Source organism: Bidens hawaiensis, unplaced genomic scaffold (genome assembly GCF_021521415.1).
Source record: "Bidens hawaiensis isolate Kalapana, Puna unplaced genomic scaffold, B.hawaiensis_p1.1 tig00029297_1, whole genome shotgun sequence".
Classification (NCBI taxonomy): Eukaryota; Viridiplantae; Streptophyta; class Magnoliopsida; order Asterales; family Asteraceae; genus Bidens; species Bidens hawaiensis.
Window position 1 is genome coordinate 143597 of NW_027494832.1, and position 26519 is coordinate 170115.

At 34.2% G+C, this 26519-nt stretch overlaps 3 protein-coding genes across 3 annotated transcripts; 2 read left to right on the plus strand and 1 right to left on the minus strand.

Annotated features, from left to right (window-relative positions):
• The first annotated feature begins 1358 nt into the window (after positions 1-1358).
• LOC143578591 (protein LIKE COV 1-like) lies at positions 1359-5517 on the plus strand. Its single transcript, XM_077062122.1, has 7 exons — positions 1359-1566; positions 2844-2896; positions 3079-3188; positions 3730-3897; positions 3974-4071; positions 4175-4301; positions 5232-5517. Exons 1-7 carry the CDS (start codon positions 1417-1419, stop codon positions 5324-5326), a joined length of 801 nt encoding a protein of 266 aa, XP_076918237.1. The 5' UTR covers positions 1359-1416; the 3' UTR covers positions 5327-5517.
• A 5465-nt stretch (positions 5518-10982) lies between these two features.
• On the plus strand, positions 10983-13524 carry LOC143578585 (uncharacterized). The gene is made up of 3 exons (XM_077062118.1): positions 10983-11435; positions 12505-12690; positions 13246-13524. Exons 1-3 carry the CDS (start codon positions 10983-10985, stop codon positions 13522-13524), a joined length of 918 nt encoding a protein of 305 aa, XP_076918233.1.
• Positions 13525-18521: 4997 nt separating this feature from the next.
• LOC143578592 (chloroplast processing peptidase-like) lies at positions 18522-22368 on the minus strand. The gene is made up of 6 exons (XM_077062123.1): positions 21915-22368; positions 21617-21701; positions 20432-20569; positions 19521-19607; positions 19367-19434; positions 18522-18771 (listed from the first exon to the last, which is right to left on the minus strand). Exons 1-6 carry the CDS (start codon positions 22265-22267, stop codon positions 18609-18611), a joined length of 894 nt encoding a protein of 297 aa, XP_076918238.1. The 5' UTR covers positions 22268-22368; the 3' UTR covers positions 18522-18608.
• Positions 22369-26519: the final 4151 nt, after the last annotated feature.

A 26519-nucleotide genomic window follows, 5' to 3' on the forward strand; every position in this document is an offset into this window, starting at 1 on the left:
TTTATTTGGATTCTCATCTCGGTTTTAGTCCTTTACACTAACGGATGTTAAGTTTTCCCACTAAGTGACCTTACGTGCACTGCAAATGAGACTATTTTAGTCTTTTTACCCATTAAAGGGCTATTTGTGAAATGAACTTAAAAAGATTTGATCTTCATCCCTAAACCCTTTTAACCCTAATCTTCATCCCCAAGCCTCTTTTAACTTTATCACACAAGATTCATTTCACAATCACCAAATCATGAACTTAAATTGGAACCATAATTTATTGTTGCCAATCGCTTGTATTTCTTTCTCGATCCCCTCCTCTCCCCTTTTCCCCGACCACAACCACATCCAAATCTGGAAAAGTCAATGGTGGTGGGTCCCACATGTTAAAAGTTACAAAAGTTGCCCCTTTAAAATCGTAAATTGTTTTGAGTAAAATACAATTTTAATTATATTACACAAATAGCCCTTTAATGTGTAAAATGACTAAAATAGTCTCATGTGCAGTGCACATGGGGTCACTTAACGGGAAAACTTAACATCTTTTAGTGTAAAGGACTAAAACCAAGACGAAAATCCAAATAAAGGATAAAGAGTGAAAGTCTTTTTCAAAAAGGACCCATTCCATAATACTGAATATTCAAAAGGACAAAATTATATTTTTTTCTAAAGACATAAATAAATTACATACTAAAAAATAAGTATAAATATAGATAAAAATAACAAGTGAGTTAATCTAAAGCCTAAAATCTACTCACGAGTAGATCTTTAAAAACAGAGTTTGAAACAAGCCAAACTCAACTATAAACAAGCTCAAGTTTAACTCGACTCAACTCAATTACATGCGTCTTATAATAAATATTAAATACCTTTAGACAGTGTTGAAAAAATCCTGACTAGGCACCGATTAATCCCCGATTAATCGCTAGTCCCCACTTCACTGATTAATTTTGGGCTAGTCGGCCAATTAATCGGTTAACGGTCAAATCTGGCCAAAATCGACGAGATTCCGACCAAAATCAGTGGTTTCCGTCGAGATTCCGACCCAAATCAACTATTTTCGGCTAGATTGCAGCAAAACCTAGCGGTTTCCAGCGAGATTCCAGCCAATTTCCGGCCAAAATATGTTTGTGTATGCATAAAACTTAAATTACATATAAAAATATGTGCATGTATAAAATTGTAAAATATACATTAAAGTCCGATCCGATTAACCACCGACTAACGATTTTTATAACACTTAATTATTGAATTTTCCGCTGCCAATTTACTAACAACGAGTTTCTTGAAACCTTCGTCCACCTTGTTTCAGTTCCAATATAAAATTCAATTTGTTAAAATAATAATATTATTACTCCGACATTCACTATTTAATGAACCATTTTCAATTTCTATAGAGAGAGAAACTGAAACTGAAACTAAAAACCAATGGAGGATGAAAAAGTAAAATCACCAACAATCAGCAGCAGAGATCGTGAGCTGCTTATTCCCGTCGTTGACTCCGTTGACCATGACGGCGCGTCGTCTAAACTCTCGCCGGATTCCAATTCACCGTCGTCTCATAACTCCGGCCGTGAGGTATATATATGTATCCATTGATTAATTATTATGCGTTATTATTATTGAATTAGGGCTCAATTAGTAGTACCTTAAGTTAGTTGTTAGGTAGGTATCATTGATTGATTAATTAGTTGAAAGCAGTTACATTACAAGTAAGTACTTGCTGTTTATAAGTAGGCTTGTAAACTAGCCGAACATTCACCTCGGCTCGTTAAACTTACACGGAGCTCGAGCTCAGCTTGTGAGTGTATTTTGAAGCTCGAGCTCGGCTCTTTTACTATTTAGTCATTTTATATATTTATATTTATGTATTTTTTTCAATCATAGATGTATGTATAAAATAATATATAATATTTGGTTATTTTTAGTTAGTTGTTCAGCACATTATATATGTTAACTAATAGTTATTAAATATATATATTAAAAAATCATATAAATAACATGCTCTTTAGGCTCACGAGCCGGCTCAAGCTCGATAAGTGAAGCTCGAACTCGGGCTCAAGCTCAATTAAAATCGACTTGATCAATCTTTTTCACGAGCCGATATCGAGTAGCTCACGAGCAGCTCGGTTCGTTTGCGCCCCTACTGTTCAGCGGGAAGTTAATTTATGTTTGTTTGTTTAATAAATGAACGAACACGAACATAGGCCATGTTGTTCAATTGTGTTCGTGTACGATCATTAATGTGTTCGTTCATGTTTTTAATGACTTTTCTAACCTTATCATGGAGATTTAAGCAAAATTATTAACTATAAAACAAATTTATATATATATATATATATATATATATATATATGAGTATTGTGTGATGAATTTATGTGTAAAATTAACAAATGAATATGAATGTCAAAGAAAAAAACAACCAACACGAACTTGGTAGCCAGACCGGACCGTACAGTTGGCGTTGGCCGTTCTCTGCTAGTCAAATCAAATAAATCATTGTCTGTGTTCATTTGTGTTCATGAACAAAACTTTTGTTCGGTTAGATGTTCGGGAACCGCTCGCTTGTCCGATCAAAGCTTAACGAACAACCATGAACAATGCCTTGTTCGGTTCGGTTCTTTGACAGCCTTACTTATCAAGGAAAAAATGGGAGTAAAGTGAGTAAGAATGTTTTGATTTTATAGACAAACTGGTGCATCAAAGTTGTTACATGAGTTATATAATGACATCTCTAGTAAAACTGTACACAACGTGTTTGATTATTAGTCTGATACAACTATTATTGTGCGTGTGCGGTTATTGATCATAACGATGTTTTTCTTATGGAATTGACTATTTACTTTTTCATGTAGACTTTCTACAAAGTTGTCAGGAGTTGGGCTTCTAAAAAGTTCATGACAGGATGGTATGCAAATATCTCTCCATAATCTTCTATCCGTATGTAATAATCATTTTACTTTAACTTAATGATGGGATATGAATCTGGTTTATCACTGGGAAGTCATCTTATCACTTAACTTGACACTTGTTTTTAATGCTGTTTTAGATTCAATTTGACGCTTTATTTTATTTCTATTCTTTTTGCAGTGTCATCCTGTTGCCAATAGCCATAACCTTCTACATAACATGGTGGTTTATACATTTTGTGGATGGATTTTTCTCTCCAATCTATGTTCAACTCGGCATCGATATATTTGGTGAGCGCATGCTTCTTATTTGCAACTTATTTCATATATCTACTTAGCATTTCCCATAGGCTGGTTATATTTTTTTAAAGCAATAAGATACGTAAGATCCGTAAGTTCAAATATTTGCACAATGCTCTAATCAATTTATTAATAACAATACTGTCCTTTTCTCTTGAAAGACTGATCTAGACTAATAATATGTACGTATTCTTTATCGGGTATCATAGAAAACAGAACAGGTTTGTTTAGCACGGATCGAGTTAGGCTGCCTATATTTTAAGTTTTTTTTTAATCTACACATCATTAATGTGCTAAAATATGATTACAAATTTGTTTTTTTTACAGTAATAACGTAAATGTTTTCTTGTTAGTCGACGCGCTTGACCATTTTGACTCGTTTTAGTTGAATCGTTTAGCTTAGCAAACTTGGCCCTTTACAGATATAAGCTAACCCAAGTCAACCCATTGGATATAAACGAGTCGAAACTATCATATCTGTTTGAAGTTTAAAGCTTAAGTGTGGGACTATTATAACTTTGAGTTTTTGTAGGTCTTGGATTTATAACTTCCATCATGTTTATATTTTTGGTGGGGGTATTTATGTCATCTTGGTTGGGTGCATCGGTTCTGAGCCTTGGTGAATGGTTTATTAAACGAATGCCGTTTGTTCGCCATATCTACAATGCATCCAAGCAAATTAGTGCTGCTATATCTCCAGGTTGGTGGTTATTAATATTAACATGTTTTAATTGATAAATTTATAATTCATAAGCACTAATTTTTTAATATTGCAGATCAAAACACGCAGGCGTTTAAAGAAGTCGCTATCATTCGGCATCCTCGTGTTGGTGAATATGCATTTGGGTTTATTACTTCATCTGTCATTCTACAGGTTCATCCTTAAACCTAATCTTGGATACCATTAAATTTAGTTATATGAATTAACATATCATTAATTTATGCAAATAAATAATTTTTTTTTTTTTGGATTTCAGAATTATTCAGGGGACAAAGAGCTGTATTCTGTATATGTTCCAACAAATCATCTTTATATTGGTGATATTTTCTTGGTTAATTCTAAGGATGTTATCAGACCTAACTTATCTGTCCGTGAAGGAATCGGTAAGTGGCGTTTGACTTATTTGACTGTTTTATTATATTGATATTTTTTTTTCCTTAGAAGAAAATGTGAACTTTGTTGATTACCGATTTTCCCCCGACTGGTTAAATTGCATTGTTTAAAGCCAATTGAAGTGTGATAGCTGATAACTATGACACTTTTTGTGATTTTCATGTAATTGGTATGTTACATCATAAACGTGTTGACCCGTTTATGACCTTAAGCTGTTTTGACTTAAATCTTATCTCTTTTAAATTCATGTTGAGTCATGTCGTGTAAACGAGTCTTGCTATAAATTGCAAGCTTTAGTTAGGGTATAAACGAGCCGAGCCGAGCCTGAGCTTGAGTTAAGCTTGCTTATTATTTGTTATATTATATTACTCTTTTACATACCTTTTATATGTGTATATATTTTTATAATTATTTATTTTTAAACTTAACATAATATATTACTTGGTCATTTTTATTATAACTTCATATATAAAAATTATTATGTGAATATGTGTGTAATATATTATGTGAAAATTTTCTAAATAACAGACTTGTTTAGGCTTGTGAGCCTGTTAGCTCAGGCTCGTTTATTAAAGGAGCTTATATTTAGGCATGAGCTCGAAGCTTTTTTAAGTTTGGCTTGATTTGGTTAGCTCACTAGCTAGCTCTACTTGAGCTTGTCAAACGGGCCAAAAGTCATACGTATTTAAACGCATAAAACTTTTTTAAAAATAATCTGTTTATCTATCTATCTATATATATATATATATATATTTGAAGTACTCACAATTGCAAGTCAGCCTATTTTCGCATGTTTTGACCCAAACCCATTACTCAACGCCCAACCGGCCCGTTTTGTCACCTCTTAGCTCAAATATAAATCTAATTCACAAGTATCTTCTTATTCATTTGTATATTTATTTATTTACTTACTTTTGCAGAAATTGTGGTATCTGGAGGCATGTCAATGCCACAAATACTATCAACTACGGATTCAAGTGTTAATTTGGAAAGACTTGGAAACAATAGAAGCTGAGGAGACCGACACGAGAAGGTTCTATATGTAAGCCAATTTAGTTTTAGCCATTGGATTCAACAATGGCTTGTTATCGAGTTATATTTAAATTTTGTTATACCATTGATGTCTGAGTGCGTTAGCGTATACGAAAAGATAGAGAGATAGTAGTTTATGGTGGTCGATAGTTGGTAGTGCCGCGTGATTCTATATTGTTTAGAGACTAATGAGCTTATGTTAATTATGTAGATAAAGCTACGATTTTGCTTGTTTGTTTTTGTCTATCGAATATCATAGGGCATAACCGGTTGTTTCATTAACCCTGGTTGAGTTGTTTTGGTTGGAATACGTTTCAAGTGATCGAATTAAACCAAAGTCTCCAACATGGACTGTCAATTCGTAATATGTAAACTTGCGTTAGCCATATTAAAGCTTTGAATTCCTTGACTTGAAAGAGTTTATTGTTGAAAGCTCATCGATTTCGAATATGTATGACTTTGACAGCACAAACGAGTCATCGTGATCAATAGTTTCTTTATAAAGAAAGCTAGACCCGCCCACAGACAGTCTTCATCGGTAGCTGTTTGTATCAGATACCACCCCTAAATGTTCCATGAGCTCAAAATTCCATATGAAATATTATGCTAATCAAGGGTGGACCTAAGACATGTACGATACCGGTTATATCCCAAACCGGTTCAGGTTCAAAACTGGTCCAGGTTGGTCAAGGCAGGGTCAAACCTGGTTCGGAAGAAACCGGATCGTGTTTAAAACCTGTTTGAAGGCAAAAATGTTCCGCCCAATCAAACAAGTTTAGGACAGAAAACCAATTTTTTGACTTTTGACATGTTTTTCAAATCGGTTCAGGTCCAAAATGGTATGAGGAACGAGACTATGAGCCAATATATGAGTTAGCAGGTTGGGTCGGGTCTTAATTGGTCTGAGCGAAACCGATTTTTTTACACCTGTAGACCTAAGTGGTCAATATTTGATGTAACGTGACAATAAGAAAAGTCTAGTGAGATTGTATATTTTTAAACAGTTCCAGCTATAAAAAAATGTTGGCTATCACAATTGACACATCATTATACATGTATGGTTTGTTGGATTTTAATTATTCTAACTAAATGTTATGAGCTGATTATAATCTCAATTGAGTTTATTGTCACTGATGGTCTAATTTAACAAAATTGACTCTCAGTGGTCTGTTTAAAAAAAAACTAGTTGATTTTCTAGGGCTTTCGATCAGAAGGAGGATACGAGTCGATTGATATAGAACTTAGCCCGAAACAATGCTCCAAAGTCCAAACGATTTGATTAGTGCTTTAAATCTGGTGTTTGTTTGAACTTCCGGTCAACAAAAATTAAGCCATTTGTCGCACAGTTTAGAGCTAAGTTGTATATCAATCGACTCGTATCATCATTCTGATCAAAAACCCTAAAATATCAGTTTGAATTTCGGAAACAAGTTAACGCAGTTAAATTTTGTTTAACGCGGGATCACTGAGAGCCAAGTTTTTAAAATTTATGATCACCGGTGATGATAAACTCAGTTGAGATTATTATCGGTCAATAGCATTTAATTAGAATTATTAAATTCCAATAAGCCTAACAATTAGAGGTGCACAAATCGGGTATTATGAAAAACCGGGTTCGGGTATGGAAACGGGTTCAGGTATGATCGGGTATTGAAAAATCGGGTATTAACAATAATCGGGTCAGGTTCGGGTCGGGTATTGGCTTGAAAAACCATACCCTGTGTACCGGGTTCGGATAGGGTATTGAACCGGGTCTTCAATACCCGGGTATTTGAAGGCCCTATTTTCGGGTATTGAAAAAACCCGTTCTATGGGTTTTGAATACCCTATTTTCCAGGATATAAAAAAAATCCCATTTTGTACAGTTTTCTTCTGTTAACGGGCTTGTTTCATTTTTTTATCCTAACTTCATTTTTTTGCATACAAACTTTAAAGTTTATTCAAACATACATAAACAACTAAACAATGATACAAAAAACATATGTTTTATGTGTTTTCAGTTGTTGTTTGGTATATTAAAAGGTGTTACTCTAAACAAGTATTTATATCATATACGTGCTCCAAAAAAGATCCGCTGTAGAACGATTATAGATCTGTGGACAGCCACACAAAAACATGTGGACAAACACTAATATCCTAGCATGCAAAAAATCCGGTTCGGGTATGCAAAAAGGGTTTCGGGTATAACTAGAACGGGGTTTCGGGTATAGTTTAAACCGGGTTTTGGGTATACCTAGAACCAGGTTTCGGGTATTATCGGGTTTAGATCGGGTACGGGTTCGGGTTCGGGTTTCAACATTGAAAGTCATACCCTATCCGTACCCTACGGGTAGGGTCGGATATTAAAAACCCGGGTTTTAGAAAAACCGGTTTCGGTTTTTTTTCGGGTCCAATTCCGGGTTAGGTTTTTTGTGCACCTCTACTAACAATGATTCCTAACTCAAGCCCACTTACTATTTAAGTCCAATAGCAGTTAATGAGAGAAAGATGATTAACCACATTAATGGTTGCATTGATTTCATTTTTGGATGCTTGTTAATTTGTGTGGCCTGCAAATATTTAATGAAGGTGATTATTACAACAATAAGACACTAAAAATATAGGTCTAGCTATCATTTGATTTTTGTTACACTACTTATACAAATATCACATTGCTCATCTACTAAAATTCACTAGGTCATAAGAATTTTCTAATCTTAAATACACATTAGTTGTGAATAGAAAAAGAAGTTTACGATTAAACATATTCGGATAGTAGAATTTTTTGAATATGTAACTTTCCTGGACGTCTCACTGATCAAAACAAAGTTGACTCCTTCGGGTGAGTATAGGAAAACATGCAATACTGATTGCTACTAGAGGAAAAACAGATAATATTATAATGTATTAGGAGCTACATGTAGCATATCTAGTTATCAACATAATTTCATTTTTTTCTTTAATTACAATAAAATGATAGCAAACATTGTTTATAGAGACCAAACCCATAAAAATTGTGACTTAGAACATTTATATTCTATCAATCATATTTAACCTTATAATTTAACTATAATTCATACTTTTCAAAATTTAATCCTCACTTTTTAAAATCCCTCACAACACATACACCATTTTTATCTTTATCTTATTCATAGACAATAGTATCTTATTATATTTTTTTTATACACTCATAATAATTTAAAGAATGATGAATAGTAACTTTTTACATATAAAATATTGGTATAACAATTTTTTATAATTAATATATTTATATACTTATACCATGATTGATTGCTTTTAACTTAAAAGTTTTAGTTGATATAAAATTGGTGAAGCATGAACTTATGACTTATGAAGGCTTTAAATGCTGATATTATTATTATTTTACTGTTTATAGAGGCTTTAGGTGTTTTGGACTCTACCCAACGTGTCTTAAATAGTTACTATAACTAAATTTAATTAATACAAAAAAAAAACTCTTTTAAAAGGAGTAACATAGATACTTTTGATGGACTTTATTCAATATAAGTAGTATTTTTCTACCCAGTCCTTTACCAACTGTAAAAGAAGTCAGTAACTTTTTATAACTTTTTCTATAAGATTTGTATTTATGCTTTTGGTGACTGAAAGGTATAATTGTGAATGACTAAAAGTAGTCTAAAACGTTAGGATTTATGTAAAATGATTACTTTATTCTTTTAATTAATATTGTAATTGTAAATTATAAATATTTAGGCTAGATTTTAAGTCATCAGGTTGTTCGTGTACCACTTAAAATGATTCATTAAAATACTCTGAACTAAATCGAGCTTGACTACATTAAGCAGAACTCAAATTTATATTAGAGTTTATTTATTACTCGGGATTTTTTTAAAGCTACATACACCGAGTTTGATCATCGTAGAGCCAACTACACGTATTAGCAACATGACCTAGCATAACGTATCATAACATAATACAACGCAACACAAAATACTTATTATTATTAAATAATTATTGATAAAAAGAAGAATATATATTATGTATGTAAATAGAATTAGATAATACATTAATATATAATTATCCGAGCTCGAGCATTATATTACTAATGAGCGAAGTTTAACTTTTAAACACATGACTCGAATTAAACATTCTCAAACTTAGTCAAGCTTATGCTCGTGTTTTCTTCCAAGTTAAATGGTTTTTAGTTTTTAATCTTATACCCGCTTGTAAAATGAATAAGTTAAAAACATAAGAAATTTAAAGTAAAATTCTAACACTTATAAATGATTAGTAATGTCAAGTATTGATAAATTCGAACAATATCAAAACATTATTTATTGTTATTAGATGTATCCAAAAACGTTTTTCTAATTGTAAACAACATAAAAATATTAAATTGCAATATTTAGTAAGTGAATATTTCATCTACTTATATTTGGCAAATATATAAAGATGTATTATATGGAAGCTGCAAACATGTAGACCTGTATTTTAGGCAAACCAATTTACTGTTTTGATAATAGAAAGTTAGAGTTGCCATTTTTTTATAACGAGACTTTTTTTTTTTTGAGTTAGGTCACCGCACTCTCTAATTTGGAGAGCCCTGTTGTCACACTCTAGTCAAACTATGTTGTTTTAACCGAATCCACGTTGACTTTAAAATTTGGCGTGGGCGCTCCCCTTGGAAACCATACGTCAGCTGTCACTTGACAGTCGATGTATCGTCACAAAAGCATATCTTTCTGGCGTAACGCATAGGTTGGGACGAAAACCCGGATGAGCTCAGTATCCAAATTGACAACTTCGCAAGGTGTAGCTTAAATCTTTTGTTACTTATTTACATCTCACTAGAGGTGCACAAAAAACCCGAACCCGGAACCGGATACTTGGGTTTTAAAACCCGGAACCGGATACCCGACCCTACCCGTAGGGTATGGATAGGGTGTGCATTTAAGTACCAAAAACCGGACCCGATTTGTACCTGTAATACCCGAAATCCCGAACTGGTACCATATCGAACCTGGTGTTTTCCAATACCCGAAACTGGGTTTTTCAAATACTCGACCTATACCTGAAATTACCCGGAAAATACCCCTAAAAAGTGCAACCTTTTAAAAAATCTAATATACCCGGAAAAAAGCCCGAAAATAGGGCATTCAAATACCCGGTTCTATACCTGACTCCAGCCCGATGCATTAGGTATGGTTTTTAAAGACAATATCTGGACCTGAACCCGACCTGATTATTGCCAATACCCAATTTGCTAATGACCCGATACCCAAAACCAGGTATTTGGAAACCCGAAATATGCACCTCTACTTCTCACTCTTTCGTGGGCCCATTATGTTTATTAATTTTGAATCAACCTTAATAAATAATCCTTTGGGCCCTCACCCATTAATAAATAACCTTAACTCATCCTAAACTATAACTCACTTCCTGACACAACACAACTCAAAACTTGTCCAAGATTTTGTTTTTAAGGTTTCCAAAATCTTAATATTCACTCTCCACATGAACCGGTCTCTTTCCACTCCCATTATTCTCGTTCCTTAAAACACACCTTCAAATCTAAATATTATTATTATTATTCATCATCAACATCTTCCATTCAACTCCAGATATTATTATTCATCATATCATCCTTAGATCATTTCTATTCATTTTATTCATAACAAATGATCCACGAAAAATCCGAAACCGACTCAAACTCAACATCATCGGCCTCGGCCTCACCAAAATGCACCTACATTGTCCAAAGCCCGTCACACGACTCACACAACGATTACAAATCATCCACTCGCACAACCCCAACCGAGTCCCCGACACATTCGTCACACTCTCGGTTTTCATCAGAGAGCCGTGTGTCGGGGCCGTACTGGTTTTCGTTGATAGGAAAACATCATCATAATAATAATATTATGAAGAAGAAAAAAGGGTGGCCACCTTTGTTTAGTGTGATTGATGAGGAAAATGAGGATTATGGAAATGATGATTATTATGATGAGAGACAAGTTACAAGACAGTGTAGGTTTGTGATGTTTTTGATGGGGTTTGTGATGGTGTTTACTACTATTTGTCTCATTACTTGGGGGGCTAGCAGACCTTATAAGTTTCATGTTCAAATGAAGGTAAAAACTTATATATATATATATATATATTTGCATACAAATTGATAATATATTTTATAGTTTAGATATAAATGTAGTTATAGTTATAGATGGGGCTACACTTGCGGAGACGGAATTTTTTTTATGGTGTCAGTGTTTTTCGATGCTCGAATTTTTAATAACCCACGTCAGAATTTTTAGGTGGGTATGGTCAATCATGTACAAAAGACAAGGCCCTTAGGTCGTTGGAGGTTCACGTAAAAACCCTATTTTTGCGTACAAATTAATATAACATATTTATAATTTACATTTGTACATAAAGCATACATGTAGTTGTACTGGCGAAGTCAGAATATTAGTTTTTCTATGGTGTCTGTATTTTGTGGGACTCGAATTTTAAATAACCCACGTAAGATGTTTTGCGTCAGGTGGGTCGGTCACATAATAAAAGACAACGCCCCTAAGGTCGCTCGTTTGACTTTTGAGGTTGCTTGCTGGTCGGCTTCAATTTGTTCAAGTTTTATTAAAAAAAGAAAGTTATTTAGTAAAATTTTCATCGGTTTCGTTCAAATTTTTTATTTTTTCATAAAACCCATGGGTTAAATTGTTAAAAATATTGAGCCAGTTCAAAATTAATGTATCATACGTTTCATATGAAACGTGAAAATGTATGGTGTCAATTGCATCCGACACCATCAAGTTAACTCCGCCAATGTATGTTTTAGTTCGTTACAAAAAAACTATAGATAATAGTGCAAGCTTAAGCTTGGTATCTGTAATGTTATGAATCGTTTTAATTTGGTCTCAGGCCGTTACATTAGGCTAGTAATTCTGGCCTAATGTTTCACCTAAACGAAAAATTTTAAATATTGTAAAAGAGTTATTAGTTGTTTGAATGAGCTGCCGAGCTGAACAATACCATAACGTTGTATCAAAAACTCGTTTTTTTTTTCCTCGTATAATTGTAACCTAGCTCGTTATGTTGTAAATGCCTACACATGCATACATAAATACACATTTGTATGAAAATATATTATGTATTTTTTACCCTTAATTTGTGATGCTAATAATAAATGTTGTGGTCATGTAGAGTTGGAAAGTGAATAATTTCTATTATGGAGAAGGAATAGATAACACAGGAGTATCAACCAAGTTATTATCAGTAAATTGTACTGTCAAGATGAGCATACAAAACCCTGCTACATTTTTCGGCATCCATGTCTCATCCGCTTCATTAAATCTCTTTTATTCAAGAATCCGTGTTGGGAGCGGTCAAGTGAACTTTTTTTAACATTTTTTTTAACAGCTAATATTTTACTCATAAATTAATCTAACCCACGTGTTGTGGGTTACACCACCAGATACCATCGGAGGTGATTTATATACCACTCTCTAATTACAATAATATCTATCACAATATATTATTGTGGTGTGAAGTAATTGGGTATAAATCACCTTCTAAATTTATATTTTTCATTTTACATTACTAAAAAGATGTGAAGTATAATATTTTTTTCTTAATTTAGAAAAATATGTGAGCTTAAAATTTTTTAATTTACATTGGTAAAAAATATGAAATCTCTAGATATTTTTGAAAGTCCAGGAAAATATGCAAGGGTAAATTCTATCATAAATGTGTACTCTTTAACTTTTTTTTTCATTTATATTAAGAAACATTAAGCTTCTAATTCAAATCTCTACATTTATTTACACTCCAAATAGAGAATTCTTTTTTGACAAAGTTTTTAATGCATATTTTTTTTAAAAATCAGAATCTTATACTTTATAATACTTTATAAATGAGTTAACCTTTTATAGTATTTTTTACCAGTCTGCGAACTACTATCTACCAAAGGAAAGCGAAAAGAAAATATCAGTAAACTTGGAAGGTCGGCAAGTTCCACTATATGGAGCCGGGGTTGGCTTGGTTATGGCAAGCGACAATGGTAGTGTCCCATTGAGGTTGGAGTTTGACATTCACTCACAAGCCAACTTGGTGGGGCGGTTGGTGAAGACAAAGCAACATCGTCGAGTCTTTTGCATCATGAAAATCGATTCTCAAAACGACAAAGCCATCGACTTTAAGCAAGATTCGTGTTTGTATAGTTGAAATACAAATCAATATATGATCCAAGTTCTATTTAGCTTAGTTTATGAAGATTGCTAGCTAGATTCGTGTTTGTTTTCGTGATAGACTTAGTTAACTATTAAAATTAAAAAGTATTGAGCAACGGCTTTGATGAATATGGTATGTATTGTAATTAGCTTGGTTTAGCAAATCTCGTGTCTTCACATAATCACGTGGTTTGTATAGACTTCCTTTATATGGACTTGTATATGGTGTGTGTCTTAGCTTACTCGGTTATCTGGTTGATTTGTAAAGCTATGAATGCGCTAAGTTTTAGAAAGGGCGCTTGCTTTCCTTTGAAAACGACGGATTAGATCAAATTTTGTTTATATATTTGGATTAAAATAGGGCTAAGATTAGTAGTTTATCTTTGTTAGATTAGTGTTGTTCTCTGTTTGCCTTTTCTTGTTAGCATGTATTTTTAGTTCTAAGTTTAATGGCATTGCTGTCATTTTAAAGAAAATATAATAAAGTCATATTGCCATTTAGAGTTGTATACTAAAAAGGAAAAATATATAAATAGATAAAAATAAATACACAATAAATGAAATTAGTAATATACTAATATTGATGAGACCCTACAAAAATGAGAGTTTCATCCCAACATAAAACATAGTACATAAAATTTAAAAAGGGTAGCCGAGAAAATTTATCAATAAAGAGAGAAAATGATAAAAAAAAAATAGGAGACTCGTTTAACACTTAGTTTTGGTGGTTTAAGTGTGACAGTTATATGCTTTATGTATCAAAAAGAATAAATGATAACCCTAATATCCTGATTTATATTATTTTAAAAAAGTATAAAAATTACGTAGTACATTTTTTTTTGCTAAACAAGTCTTATCATGTATTAAACAGGAACCCAATAGCAGCCCTAGTCGACCACTTAGACACATGATCTACATTCCTACACATACATGCCCAACAAGTGAACAAGACCTATTTTGGGCCCCATACAAAGTGAAGTGATAATCCGACACAAGATTTCTTAAAATCCATTCGGACCACCATCGCCTAACAGTGCACAGAATACTCAGTTCCAGACCTAACCCGGTGTACCCGTATCCAACCCGCGGCTACGACTTGGTTTCCGGTTTCTCCACGGACCTATACCCGGAACCTAAACCGACTCAACCCTACTTGAAACCCGAAAAAAAACACGATCAAATACCCGAAGGGTGAATGTCCCTTTGGGCGCTAGTCTGGTAATAAGGCCAAGGGGAAAAGAAGTAGGGCCACGTGCCCACGTCCAATTTCAACCATCAAACTAACCACTTTTGATTAACTAACCATCAGCCACAACACATAGTCTTATAACCATTAACTAAGTCAAAACGATCTATGTGTTATATAAAAATACCAACACTATTTAAAAAACACATTTAGCTAATAAGAAAACGAGTCATATTGTAAATTGTAAATCACCTAAATGTATATATGTGTGAACCCTCGGGTGGCGAAAAGTGAAATTGCACTAATTTTGACGTTATTTAACTAATCTCATGAAAATAACGTTAAAAGTGGCGGAAGGTTAATCAGGCATCATGTGGTGGCGTTGATAGCCGAAAGACAAGGGTACATGCACCAACCGCCGGTGTCCTGATGGTTGAGTGTTTTGTGCCTTATGTCTAAAGCTTGATGCAAAACTACTATCGAGTCAGGGGTATCACCGGAAGCAGCCTCTCTATTCATACGGGGTAGAGGTAAGGTTGTCTACATCTAACCCTCCTCGAACTTTATCATAGCTTTGCTATTGGTGGGATATACCGAGTACGATGATGATGTATTAGTGCAATCACCTAAATGTATTTCTACTACATAATCCTTCTAAATTTTTTAAGTAGACATGTGACTATAATACTAGAGTTGATCAAAAAAACCGGTTCCTGGAACCGAACCGGTGGACCCGAACCGGAACCGAACCGGTTCCTACCCGTTTTTGGTAGGAACCGGACCCTATCTGATTCAACCCGATGATCCGTGACCGGTTCTTGCAATTCTGAGTGGGGGCGGGTAGGAACCGGAACCGAACCGGAACCGGTTAGGAACCGGTTCTATCCGGAACCGGTTAGGAACCGGTTCTAGCCGTTGGATCGATTAAGCCGTTGGAAATCGTTTTTTGGCCTTTTTTTGACCGTTGGGGTCAAAAATAGCCGTTTTTTGGCTCCCCCAAGCACCCCACTACTAGTATAAATAGGTATTTGGTGTCATGGGTTCATCACAACACTCAAAACGCAAACCCGAACGCAAAAAAATACAAAAAAAACGCTATTACAACGTTTTAAGTTCTCTAATCTCTTGTTTTCTCTTCTTCTATATTCATATTTGTTGTTATGGCTGCCTCACAATCATCGGTTGGTCAAGGTTCCAACGCCGAACCAAGTTTCGTTCGTATTGTACCTCATAATCGTAATCAAGAGATTTGGTGCAATTGGGATTTGGTTGAATTGAGTGACCACTCATTGAAGGCTCGGTGCAAGTTTTGTGGGGTTTATTTAAACCCACTTTCGAATTCAAATTTGAAGAAACACATCGAAAACCGTATTGCAAGGCGTTGAAAAAGAACGTCGATTCGCAACAAACGCAAATGGATAGTGAAGGCGGAATATTTACATACCAAATTGATCGAGTTCAAGATCGTATGGCGAAGTTTGTGATTCAAGAAGCTTTGCCGTTTAGCCACTTCGACAACCCTCGCTTAACCGCCATGATTCGAGATACGCTTCAACCACAATACACTCACGTAAGTCGTCATACTCTTAAACGTTATTGTTTAAAATTGTGGAAGAAGGCCAAAGAGGTACTAATTGCATATTTTGAAAATATAAATACGGGAATAAACTTAACTAGTGATGTTTGGTCGGCTCCACATGGTCTACCCGAATCTTATCTTTGTGTCACCGCTCATTGGGTAGACCCGTCATCGTGGGAAATGATGAAACGCACCATTGCTTTCGAACTCTTTGAGTATCCACATACGGGAGATAATTTGTTTGAAATTTTAGATTATGTTATAAAAACTTATAAACTAGAAAATAAAATATTTTCAATGGCATTTGATAACGCGTCGAATAATACATCGGCGGTTGATAAATTAAAATTAAAATATACGCCGATTTGCAATGGTGTATTTTTTCACTCAAGGTGTGTTGCACATATCATTAATTTAATCGTGCAAGACGGACTTGCTTCGGATGAGGTTACATCGGTTATAAACGATTTTAGACTAATGATACATGAAGTTTTTAAGAAAAGTAAAAAAAGACAAATGGATTATAGAAAATTTTGTAAAGATACGGGAAGAAAAGCTTTGGGAGCTAATTGGGATGTACCTCATCGATGGAATTCCACTTGCATAATGTTTCAAAGTGCTTTGGAACAAAGAGAAACTTTACAAATGTTTCATTCTAGTTTTGCCGAGAATGATTTGGCAATCCCCTTTTCAAATGAGAAATGGGAAATTATCAATGACTTATCGACTTTTCTTGAAGTTTTTAAAACATCAACTACGAAACTATCGGGAACGTATTATCCGACAAGTCCCTTGGTTCTTTCGGAGTTATTTTTAATGGTTAACAATCTTAAAGAATTTGAAAATAAAAGTCCAATGTTTTCAAACATCATATTACCAATGAAGTTTAAATTAAAAAAATACTTTCTTGAATTGCCACCGGTTTTTACTTGCGCCGCCGCTTAAAACCCAATGTTAAATGTTACGGGGGTTGAATGTGTGATAGACGAAATTTTTTCAGCCTTAGATATGCATGAAATTGACCAAAACTTTTCAACAGAGGCAAAAAATTATTTTAACTTGAATTTTAAATTTATGTATGACTTTTATTTATATAAATATGGGTCAAACATACACATGCCTATGCCGGGGGGTCTTCATCAAGTTCAAGTGCTACTAGAGTACGAGATCCCATGATTAGCCTTATGAACACCGTTCGCAACGTAACGGCTAAAAAACAAAGGGGTAACACCCCTTCAAGCGAACTAGGAAGGTATAGTGCAAATGATTACTCTACCGGTTTATCCGAAGAGGAATATGGCACTTTTGATGTTTTGGCTTGGTGGAAGGTAAAGGAAACCGAGTTTCCGATTCTTGCCACCATGGCCCGTGATTTACTAACCGTCCAAGCTTCTACGGTAGCTTCGGAATCCGCTTTTTCTCTTAGTGGCAGGGTAATATCGGTGAGAAGAACAAGACTAAATTCGGAGTCGGTGGAGATGTGCATTTGCTTAAAGGATAACTTGGACTCAATCGATCGTATTCAACACGTAACTACTCTCGAAGATGAAACACCACTTGATGTTCGAGTGCACGACGAACAAGAAGGCATTTCTACAAGTAATTCCGAGGAAGAAGTCGCCGCTCAATAATTACGACGAACAAAAAGGCTTTTCTAGAAATAATATGTCACAACTTTATATTTATAGGTTTAATGTTTTGTTAGTTTGTTTTTGAAGATTTTAAAACATGTAACCTTTTTTTTTTGAACTTCTTAAAGTAAATAAAATGAATTTTATGTTAATTGTTTTGTTTATTTTTCATGCTATACAAATACGAATCGTAGTTTAGAATCCAAATCGCAAACGAAAAACGAAAAAAAAAAAATTTTACACCGTAACCGGTTGGAACCGGTTACGGTACAGGAACCGGTTTAGGAACCGGTAAGAACCGGTTCCATAGGTTAGGGGTCCGAGGGTGGGAGAACCGGTTCGGTTCCCTAACCGGTTCGAGCCTGGAACCAGTTTATAGGGGAGTTTTGAATATAGTAACCGGTTAGAAACCGGATCCGGTTCCTAGTCCCAAACCGTTTTGAACATCTCTATATAATACTATAGCATTTATAATCATATTTAGTATAACTATTTTTATAACTTCTTTAAAGAGAGAAAAAAAAAGTCAGTGTAAGTCTACCCAGCACAACTATTTTTTAAGAAGTGAAAAAAAAATACAGATTTTGACACGTTACCCAACTCACCGGTCCACAAATGAATAGTGGTATACACTATACACAAATAGTTTACCTGTTTGACTATAAAAAAGTCAACTTAAATGCCTACTGAGATACTAAATTACTGGAATCCTGTTGAGATTCTAAACTAATATTTTCTGGCTTGTCATCTGCACAACCACCTGGCAAAAACGTGCTGCCGATCCTCGATGGCGGCCAGTATCGCAACACTGATCTTCCGATTACGTTTTTTAATGGTAGCAGTCCCCTGATGTAATTAAAAATAATATTATAAAATTAATAAATATAATAGAAATATAAACAGACTTTGAACAACTTTCAACCCATTTGACCCGTTTCCCTAATTATCTTAAAATCTTTTCATTTGACCCGTTTAAGATAAAAATAGACAGAATGGCAAAAGACGTCCTTTATGTTTAATCATTTTTTCAGTGGACGTCCTTTAGCAAAAGAAATGACATAAAACATCCTTTACATTTAAAAACTCTTATCACATTATATCCTTTGACCCTAACCCAGTTAACTTTTTCCGTTAAATATAGTCATGTGCCCTGCACATGGGGGTATTTGGTCATTTTACTATTGCAAATTAAAATAATAGTAAGTCTGAACCATTCACTGACCTAAAAATTAAAAATAAATGTGTTAAATGGTCAACCAGGGAATCCACCGAGTTGACCTGAACCCGACCTGTTTAGCTAACGGGTTCGCAGGTTCGACCCAAAAATGACCCGACCCGCTTAAACCAAACCCAAATCCGTGAATTCCGCGTTTGGTTCGTGTCATTTTTTGTGTCGTCTCATAAATTCACACTCCTCTCTAATATATATAGCATAACTTACCAAACGTGTGAATCGTAGCTGTTATTACGGTTATCTCCCATCACAAACACATAATTTTCTGGTACGCGCTGCAAATATAGAACAAATAAAACAGAATTAACAACAATTTCAAGAGCTTCAAAGATGTTTAAAAGAATGTATAGATGAAGCATACAACAGGATTCAGTTCATATTTAGGTGCTTCGTATATGAAGTCTTCGTTTCTAGCGACCCCATTTACTATTAGCTTCCCATTGTGTACCTGCAACCCGAATAAATAAATATTATATGACGCATTTGCCCTTAATATCAAAATATACATTAATTTGCGATTAGGCATGTAAATGAACCGAACGTTCAGTAAACCGTTCATGAACTGTTCTGCCAGTAGCTCGTTTATGTTTGGTTATTTAATAAACGAGCGAACATGAACACGTGTATTGTTCGTTCTTTATGTTCGTGAACGTTTGTTTATGTTCGTCCAATTATGCTCGTTTATGTTCGTTTGTTTACGTTCATTTATGTTTTCGTTTATTTCGTAATTACGTTTGTATGTATATTAAGTTAAATCTTTTAGGCCCGCTACAATTTAGTTAGTTCTATAATTTTTAGGCCCGAAAGATTGATGTTCATGTATAATTTTATTTGGTGTTCACTTGGTCATGTTTATTCACCTATGTTCAGTTATGTTCGTTCGTTTATGTTTGTGAAGCTATCATTTATATTGTAATCGTTTGCCTGCCACTTTATTGTAATCGTTTTTGAAAATTATAAAATGATATAATGCAAAAAAATATATATATATTAACAAACGAACACGAAAACGCCAATTTTTTTAACGAATGAACACAAACAAGAAAACCCCGTCCGTTTAGCTGTTTGTGTTAGATTGTTTGCGTGGTTGCCACTATGCCACCCATATGAAGGTTATGCCAATATCATTTTTAGTAAGGGTAAAATCGTCAAAGTGACAATTTTGACCGCTAAGACCTTTGGGTCAACAAGGTCAAGGCATACCGAATCAACCATATTGTTTACTTCAAAACAACATATTTGTAATTTGTTGATATGAATCAAGAAACTTACCTCCACTAAATCTCCCGCCTTTGCAACAACCCGTTTGATGAAAACATCATCATCGGTGTATCCTGCCTTTTGAAGAACCGGAGGGCTTTTAAATATCACAATATCGTTCGGGCATGGCTTTCTAAAATAATAACTAACCTGAAACAGGATTTAATAAATCATGAAACTAAAACTTGACCTTATGTGACAAACAACATAAATAAAAAAAATCAAATTGCACATAATTAAGAAATTAAACTAAATTTCTTTCAGGCATGCATTTGATGATATTTATATTTTATATGTTTATGAATGCACTTATCTTTTGGAATTTATATCATCATAAAATTTGCACATTTAAGATACTTCAAACATCTTATGCTGATGATAATATGTATGTAAGTAATCAAATTTTAATTTTATTGCATTCGCTCAAAATAGGGAAACAAGTCGAGCCACCCGTGAACGACTTGTTAAAACTGGAATCGAGCCAAGCTTAAACGAACTCAAGCTTTTACTAAGGCTCATATAATAAACGAGCTCAAGCCCAAGCTTCACGCATCGAGCTCAAACCGACTCGCGACCTAAACGAGCTTTTTATTAATATAATTTTAATTTAATATATATACTGTAATTATATATAAAAACAATTAAATAATATACATTATATTATATATATATATAAACTATAATAATAAAAATATATAATTAAAATAATCAGAAATCTAATAAATAATAAAGGAGCTCGAGCTTGACAAAATAGAAGTGTAAACGAGCCAAGCCACTCGTTTAAAACTTGAATTGAGCCCAGTTTAATTGAGTTCGAGCTTTTATTAAGGCTCATTTAATAAACGAGCTCGGGCTCGAGCTACACATATCGAGCTCAAGCCCGCTCACAAGCCTAAACGAGCTTTTTGTTTATATAAATTTTGTTTAATATATCTATATATAAACATATCATAAAAGATAACTAAATAATATACATTATATTATACATAAAACTTATAACTATAAATATATATATATGCAAGTAATTATAAAAACATCTAAATAAAAATAATTAATAAACTTCCAATCAATAAAAGAGCCGAGCTTGAACTTTAGAAATGAAGTTCTAAACGAGCCGAACTCAAACTCAAACCCTCCCAACTAAAAACGAGCCGAACTCAACCTCAACCCACGAAAATAAACAAAATGTCTACCAACCTTTTCAGCCACAAGTCTATCTCCAACATTAAACGTAGGATACATAGACAACGAAGGAATGAATCTCGGTTCCGCAATAAACCACCTAAACACAACAAAGTCACCGTTCTAATAAAATTAAAAATAAATTAAAAAATTAAAAAAAAAAACCTCTAAACACAACAAAGTCACCGTTCTAATAAAATTAAAAATAAATTAAAAAATTAAAAAAAAAACCCTCTAAACACAACAAAGTCTCCGTTCTAAAAAAAATAAATAAATAAATAAAACAAAATTAAAAAAAATAATAATAAACCACCTAAACGCAAATGAAACCCCAATGGCAATAACAACAGTCTTCACATCATCCAGATTAATATCCAACCAATCCGACACCGGCCCATTTTTCTTCTCGCCGTCGCCGTCACCTCCGCCGTCTCCTCCGCCGTCGCCGTCGCCGTCGCCGGAATCAAAATCTTGAATTCCGTGGCAAATTAGGGTTTTGGGGTTTTGTGGGGTGAAAAAGATTGAGAATTTGGGGGTTTTGGAGGGGGGTTTTGCTGGGTTTTTGATAAAAGTTAAGGGTTTTGATGGGTTGATGAAATTGAAGGTGGATTGCTTGTAGTTATGGTTATGGAGTGAAGGTAAGTGAGGGAGAGTTGAACACATCATTTTTATCTTGTTTGAAACTTTGAATATGTTGTGGGAATTTATAGTTTTGTTGTAGAATGAATGTAAATAAATAAATATGAAGATGGGGATATTATTTGGCAAGAAAATAGAGAATGTTCTATTTTTTTTATTAATATTATATATAAAAGATACTAAGACAAGGCTGTAAGTGAACCGGACGTAGAGGTGTACAAAACCGGTTTTAAACCCAAACCCAACCAGTTTATAAACCGAACCGGTTTGGTCAACGGCTGGTCAAAAACCAGTTTGACTCAAACTGGTTCGGTTTATAAACTAGTTTCGAAGCAAGATACGTCGGCCTTGTCACGTCGGTTCGGTTCGGTTTATAAACCGATTTAACCAGTTTAAATCGGTTTTCCTTAAACCGGTTCGGTTTTAAAACCGGTTTGGTAGATTTGAAGGGGAACCAGTCCTGAAACTGACGGTTTGGGTCGGTTTGGGTGAAACAGGTTTTAAACCCAAATCGGTCCGGTTCGGTTTGCCTAAAACCGGTACCGGTTTTTTTGTACACCTCTAACCGGGCGTATGGTGATATGTTGGCGAAAAGTTTGTTATGTTTGATCGTTTAATAAATATGAACAAAAAAATTTTGTTCGGTAAGTTTGACGAAAAAACACAAGAAGGGGTCGCGTTCTTTTAACAGTGCTCGTGAACGTTTAGTAATGTTCATCCAACTACGTCCGGTAATGTCTAGATAATAAATGAACCATACATGTTTTGGTTACTATGTAAGTGCTAGGTAATAAACTAAGTGAAACCCCAACCACAATAATCAAAATCTTGAACTTCGGTGGCATATTAGGGTTTTGGGGGTGAAAAGGATTGAATACTTTGGCTAGGGTGGGGGTGGGGGTGGGGGGTGGGGGATGTTAAGATGGGTTTGTGATGGGTTGATGAAAATTGAAGGTGGGTTTACCTTCAATTGAAGTAATCATGCACGAGTAAATATAAAAATTATTTTCTTATTAGTTTCATGTTTTTCATCCGCTATCCTGCTCGAATGATAATAGCGTCGTATTATGAGATGATTACCTTTATGATCCAGGCAACTAAACCTTATTAGTTGAAGTCAGTTAATCACAACGCTTATGTTTCTGACCAACTTGTAAAGAGTGCTATGTCATATAACTGTCGACGGTGTGTTAGTCTAACACCAAATACAACCCGTATGGTTTGAGCAACATTCGACATGTATAACATGTCAAGCGATCATTTACAATATATCAATTTTTTTTGCCTTTCATAAGGCCATGATCACATCGTCCATATGAACGAAAGTGATATGTTTAGAGTTTTAATGATGTATCACATGATTTTTTCTTAGTCTTCCTTATGTAAGAATTGAAATCAAGTTTGATAGTATAAAGATTTAGGTTTTCCCTAAACATATTTACTTTTTCAGGATCTAAAACGAATCCTAACATTTCGGCCTTTTCGTAATACAATATTATTATTTTGCTTGCACTTTTGATAATAACCTACCAGCATTATCGTATTTTACATCAGCATAAACCATAAACAAACTCGTCGCATTGGAATTACCATATTCTACAACCTAAAAATAGTTGTATTGAAAAATTATTGAGAACAAGTAGCACAAGTAAAATCGAGAAATATATACACAATAGACTCTATAATCATAAATGGTGTTTTTTTATGTTAAACGAAGCATATGATGAGATAACAAATGAAGAATTCGAACATTTGACAGAACCAATAAACGATGGTTGTAAATTTTGGAGGGCTAAGCTAGATGTTGTGGACTAGTGTCACAAATGTGGAATCTCAACTTATAATATCAAATCAAGAATGTTTACCCAAATACAAATGGAAACAAGATCAACGAATACACAACAAATAACTCGAACAAAACATAAATAACTCAGATCACAATCTATTGTTTTTGAAACTGTAGAGTAAACAACATAATCTTACCGTAATTGTGAAACCCTAAATTGAGGAAGAAGAAGAAGAAGTTCTAACAAGAATGACAAAGGAGTACCATATCGAATACGTTCTCATAAAACTCGGTGTTCTAAATTCACATAACTTTAAGCTCCAAGCCAATCAGCTTGTAAGCCCATCAACATCCAGCTTCCAAGCCCATCAATTGTCAAGCCCACTAGACCAGCTCCAAGCTCATTTATCAATTAACCAACCCTTGTTAACAATACAAGAACAAAAACATACACAATATTTTTTATTATACTAATTGAATTTACACATTTCAACAATTAGTATATGTTTATCTGATATATAAAGATTCCATAGTGATGCTTGTGATTGATATTTAAGTGATGTGTTTTAGAGTAATCAGTTTAGATAAGCTACATTCATAAATCATAGCATACTGATTAACATAATATATAGTAACAATCTTAACTTCTCTAATATATAGCGACTTAGAAGATTGTATGCATAAAATCCACACTTTGAGTGACTTTCAACCCGTTCATTTTCTATTAAAATTTTATATCACCCATCGGTCTCATTTGAGATCAAACATAGCCAATCTGTCACCTCCAGTATACATACCGCGTGCCCAAAAACTTGTTTCATCAATTTTGCATGACTTCATAAGTATAAAAGATATCTACCTATATAAATATAACTTTCATAAAAATCTTTATATAATTTTATTTTATAATCCAAACTAAGAATTATTTACCGATAACAATTCATACTGGTAATATGAGCCGTGAAACTCACAACTTTCACTCTTACTGTAAAAAATCAATGTCACTCACATAATTATCACCATATATTTACATTTGATCTCTACTTGACTTTATTCACATAGATGATACTCAGAGAAATGCAGAAACCGACACTCTGTGAGAATGACCTTGTGATTGAAAACAAAAGTTAAGATCAACTAGCTGAATGAGTAGTATGATATCCCATTAATTTCTACTCTTTTGACTCGTTAATGATGGTTTATTAGTAACGCGTACTAATAAATATTATTAGTCCATAGTCCAAAAATTTTCCAACAAGTATATTAGTATAAATTATGATTTATCATAGGGCCAGTTCCCAAAATAGTTCAATACAAGAGAGATTCTCAAAATAGTCAAAGACTTTTTAAAATTCCCAAACTAGTCCAAATAAACCTATCTGCAGCGTGACATTGATATTCGTGACGTGAGATTTGAGTAGCCAATCACAATCTGACACGTGTAAAGGAACGTGAGAGTTTCAACGAAATCTGTTTTCACCGAGAGTTTTCAACCCAAAATCATTTTACATGAAATTCATCTCCTCAAACGCATTTCAGGTGAATTTTATTTTTTTTTTTGCATAAAAAGAAGAGTTGTCAGAAAATATGGTTTTTAGATGAAAATTATCTTTTTTTTTGCATAAAAATAATAGTTTTCCATAAAACTTTTTTGAAAATCATATCCACCACCACCACCCCCGCCCACCGCCATCATCCACCACTACCACCACCCACCGCCATCATCCACCACCACCACCACCACCCCCGTCCACCGCCATCATCCACCACTACCACCACCCACCGCCATCATCAACCGCCACCACCCACCACCATCACCACCCACCGCCATCATCCACCACCACCGCCACCGCCACCACCCACCGCCATCATCCACCACCACCACCCACCGCCATCATCAAACCACCACCACCCACCGCCATCATTGAGAAATTATTTTTTTTTAAACTCTTTTGAAAATCATCTAACAAGACCAAATTCAATGGAAAAGTATCGTTTTTTTCGTAACTTTTTTGAAATTTCTCTTAGGAGACGAAATTCACCTGAAATGCGTCGGAGGAGATGAATTTATGAGAAAATGATTTTGGGTTGAAAACTCTCGGCGAAAACAGATTTCGTTGAAACTTTCACGTTTCTTTACACGTGTCAGATTGTGATTGGCTACTCAAATCTCACATCACGAATACCTGTGTCACACTGCAAATAGGTTTCCTTGGACTAGTTTGGGAATTTTTAAAAGTCTTGGACTATTTTGAGAATCTCTCTTGTATTGAATTATTTTGGGAATTACCCCAGGATGATTTGAATTATTAAAAATCTATTTTGGTTAAGAAAAAATGGAATAAGATGGAATAATTAGTAGAATGTGAGTTTGATATATATCATTAAATTGCAAGTACTAGTTGGTCCCAAAAATGGCTGAATTGGCCAAGGCTTTATTCAGGTGGATATTATTGGCTCAGTGCTCTTACCACAGTCACCAAATGAAAAAAT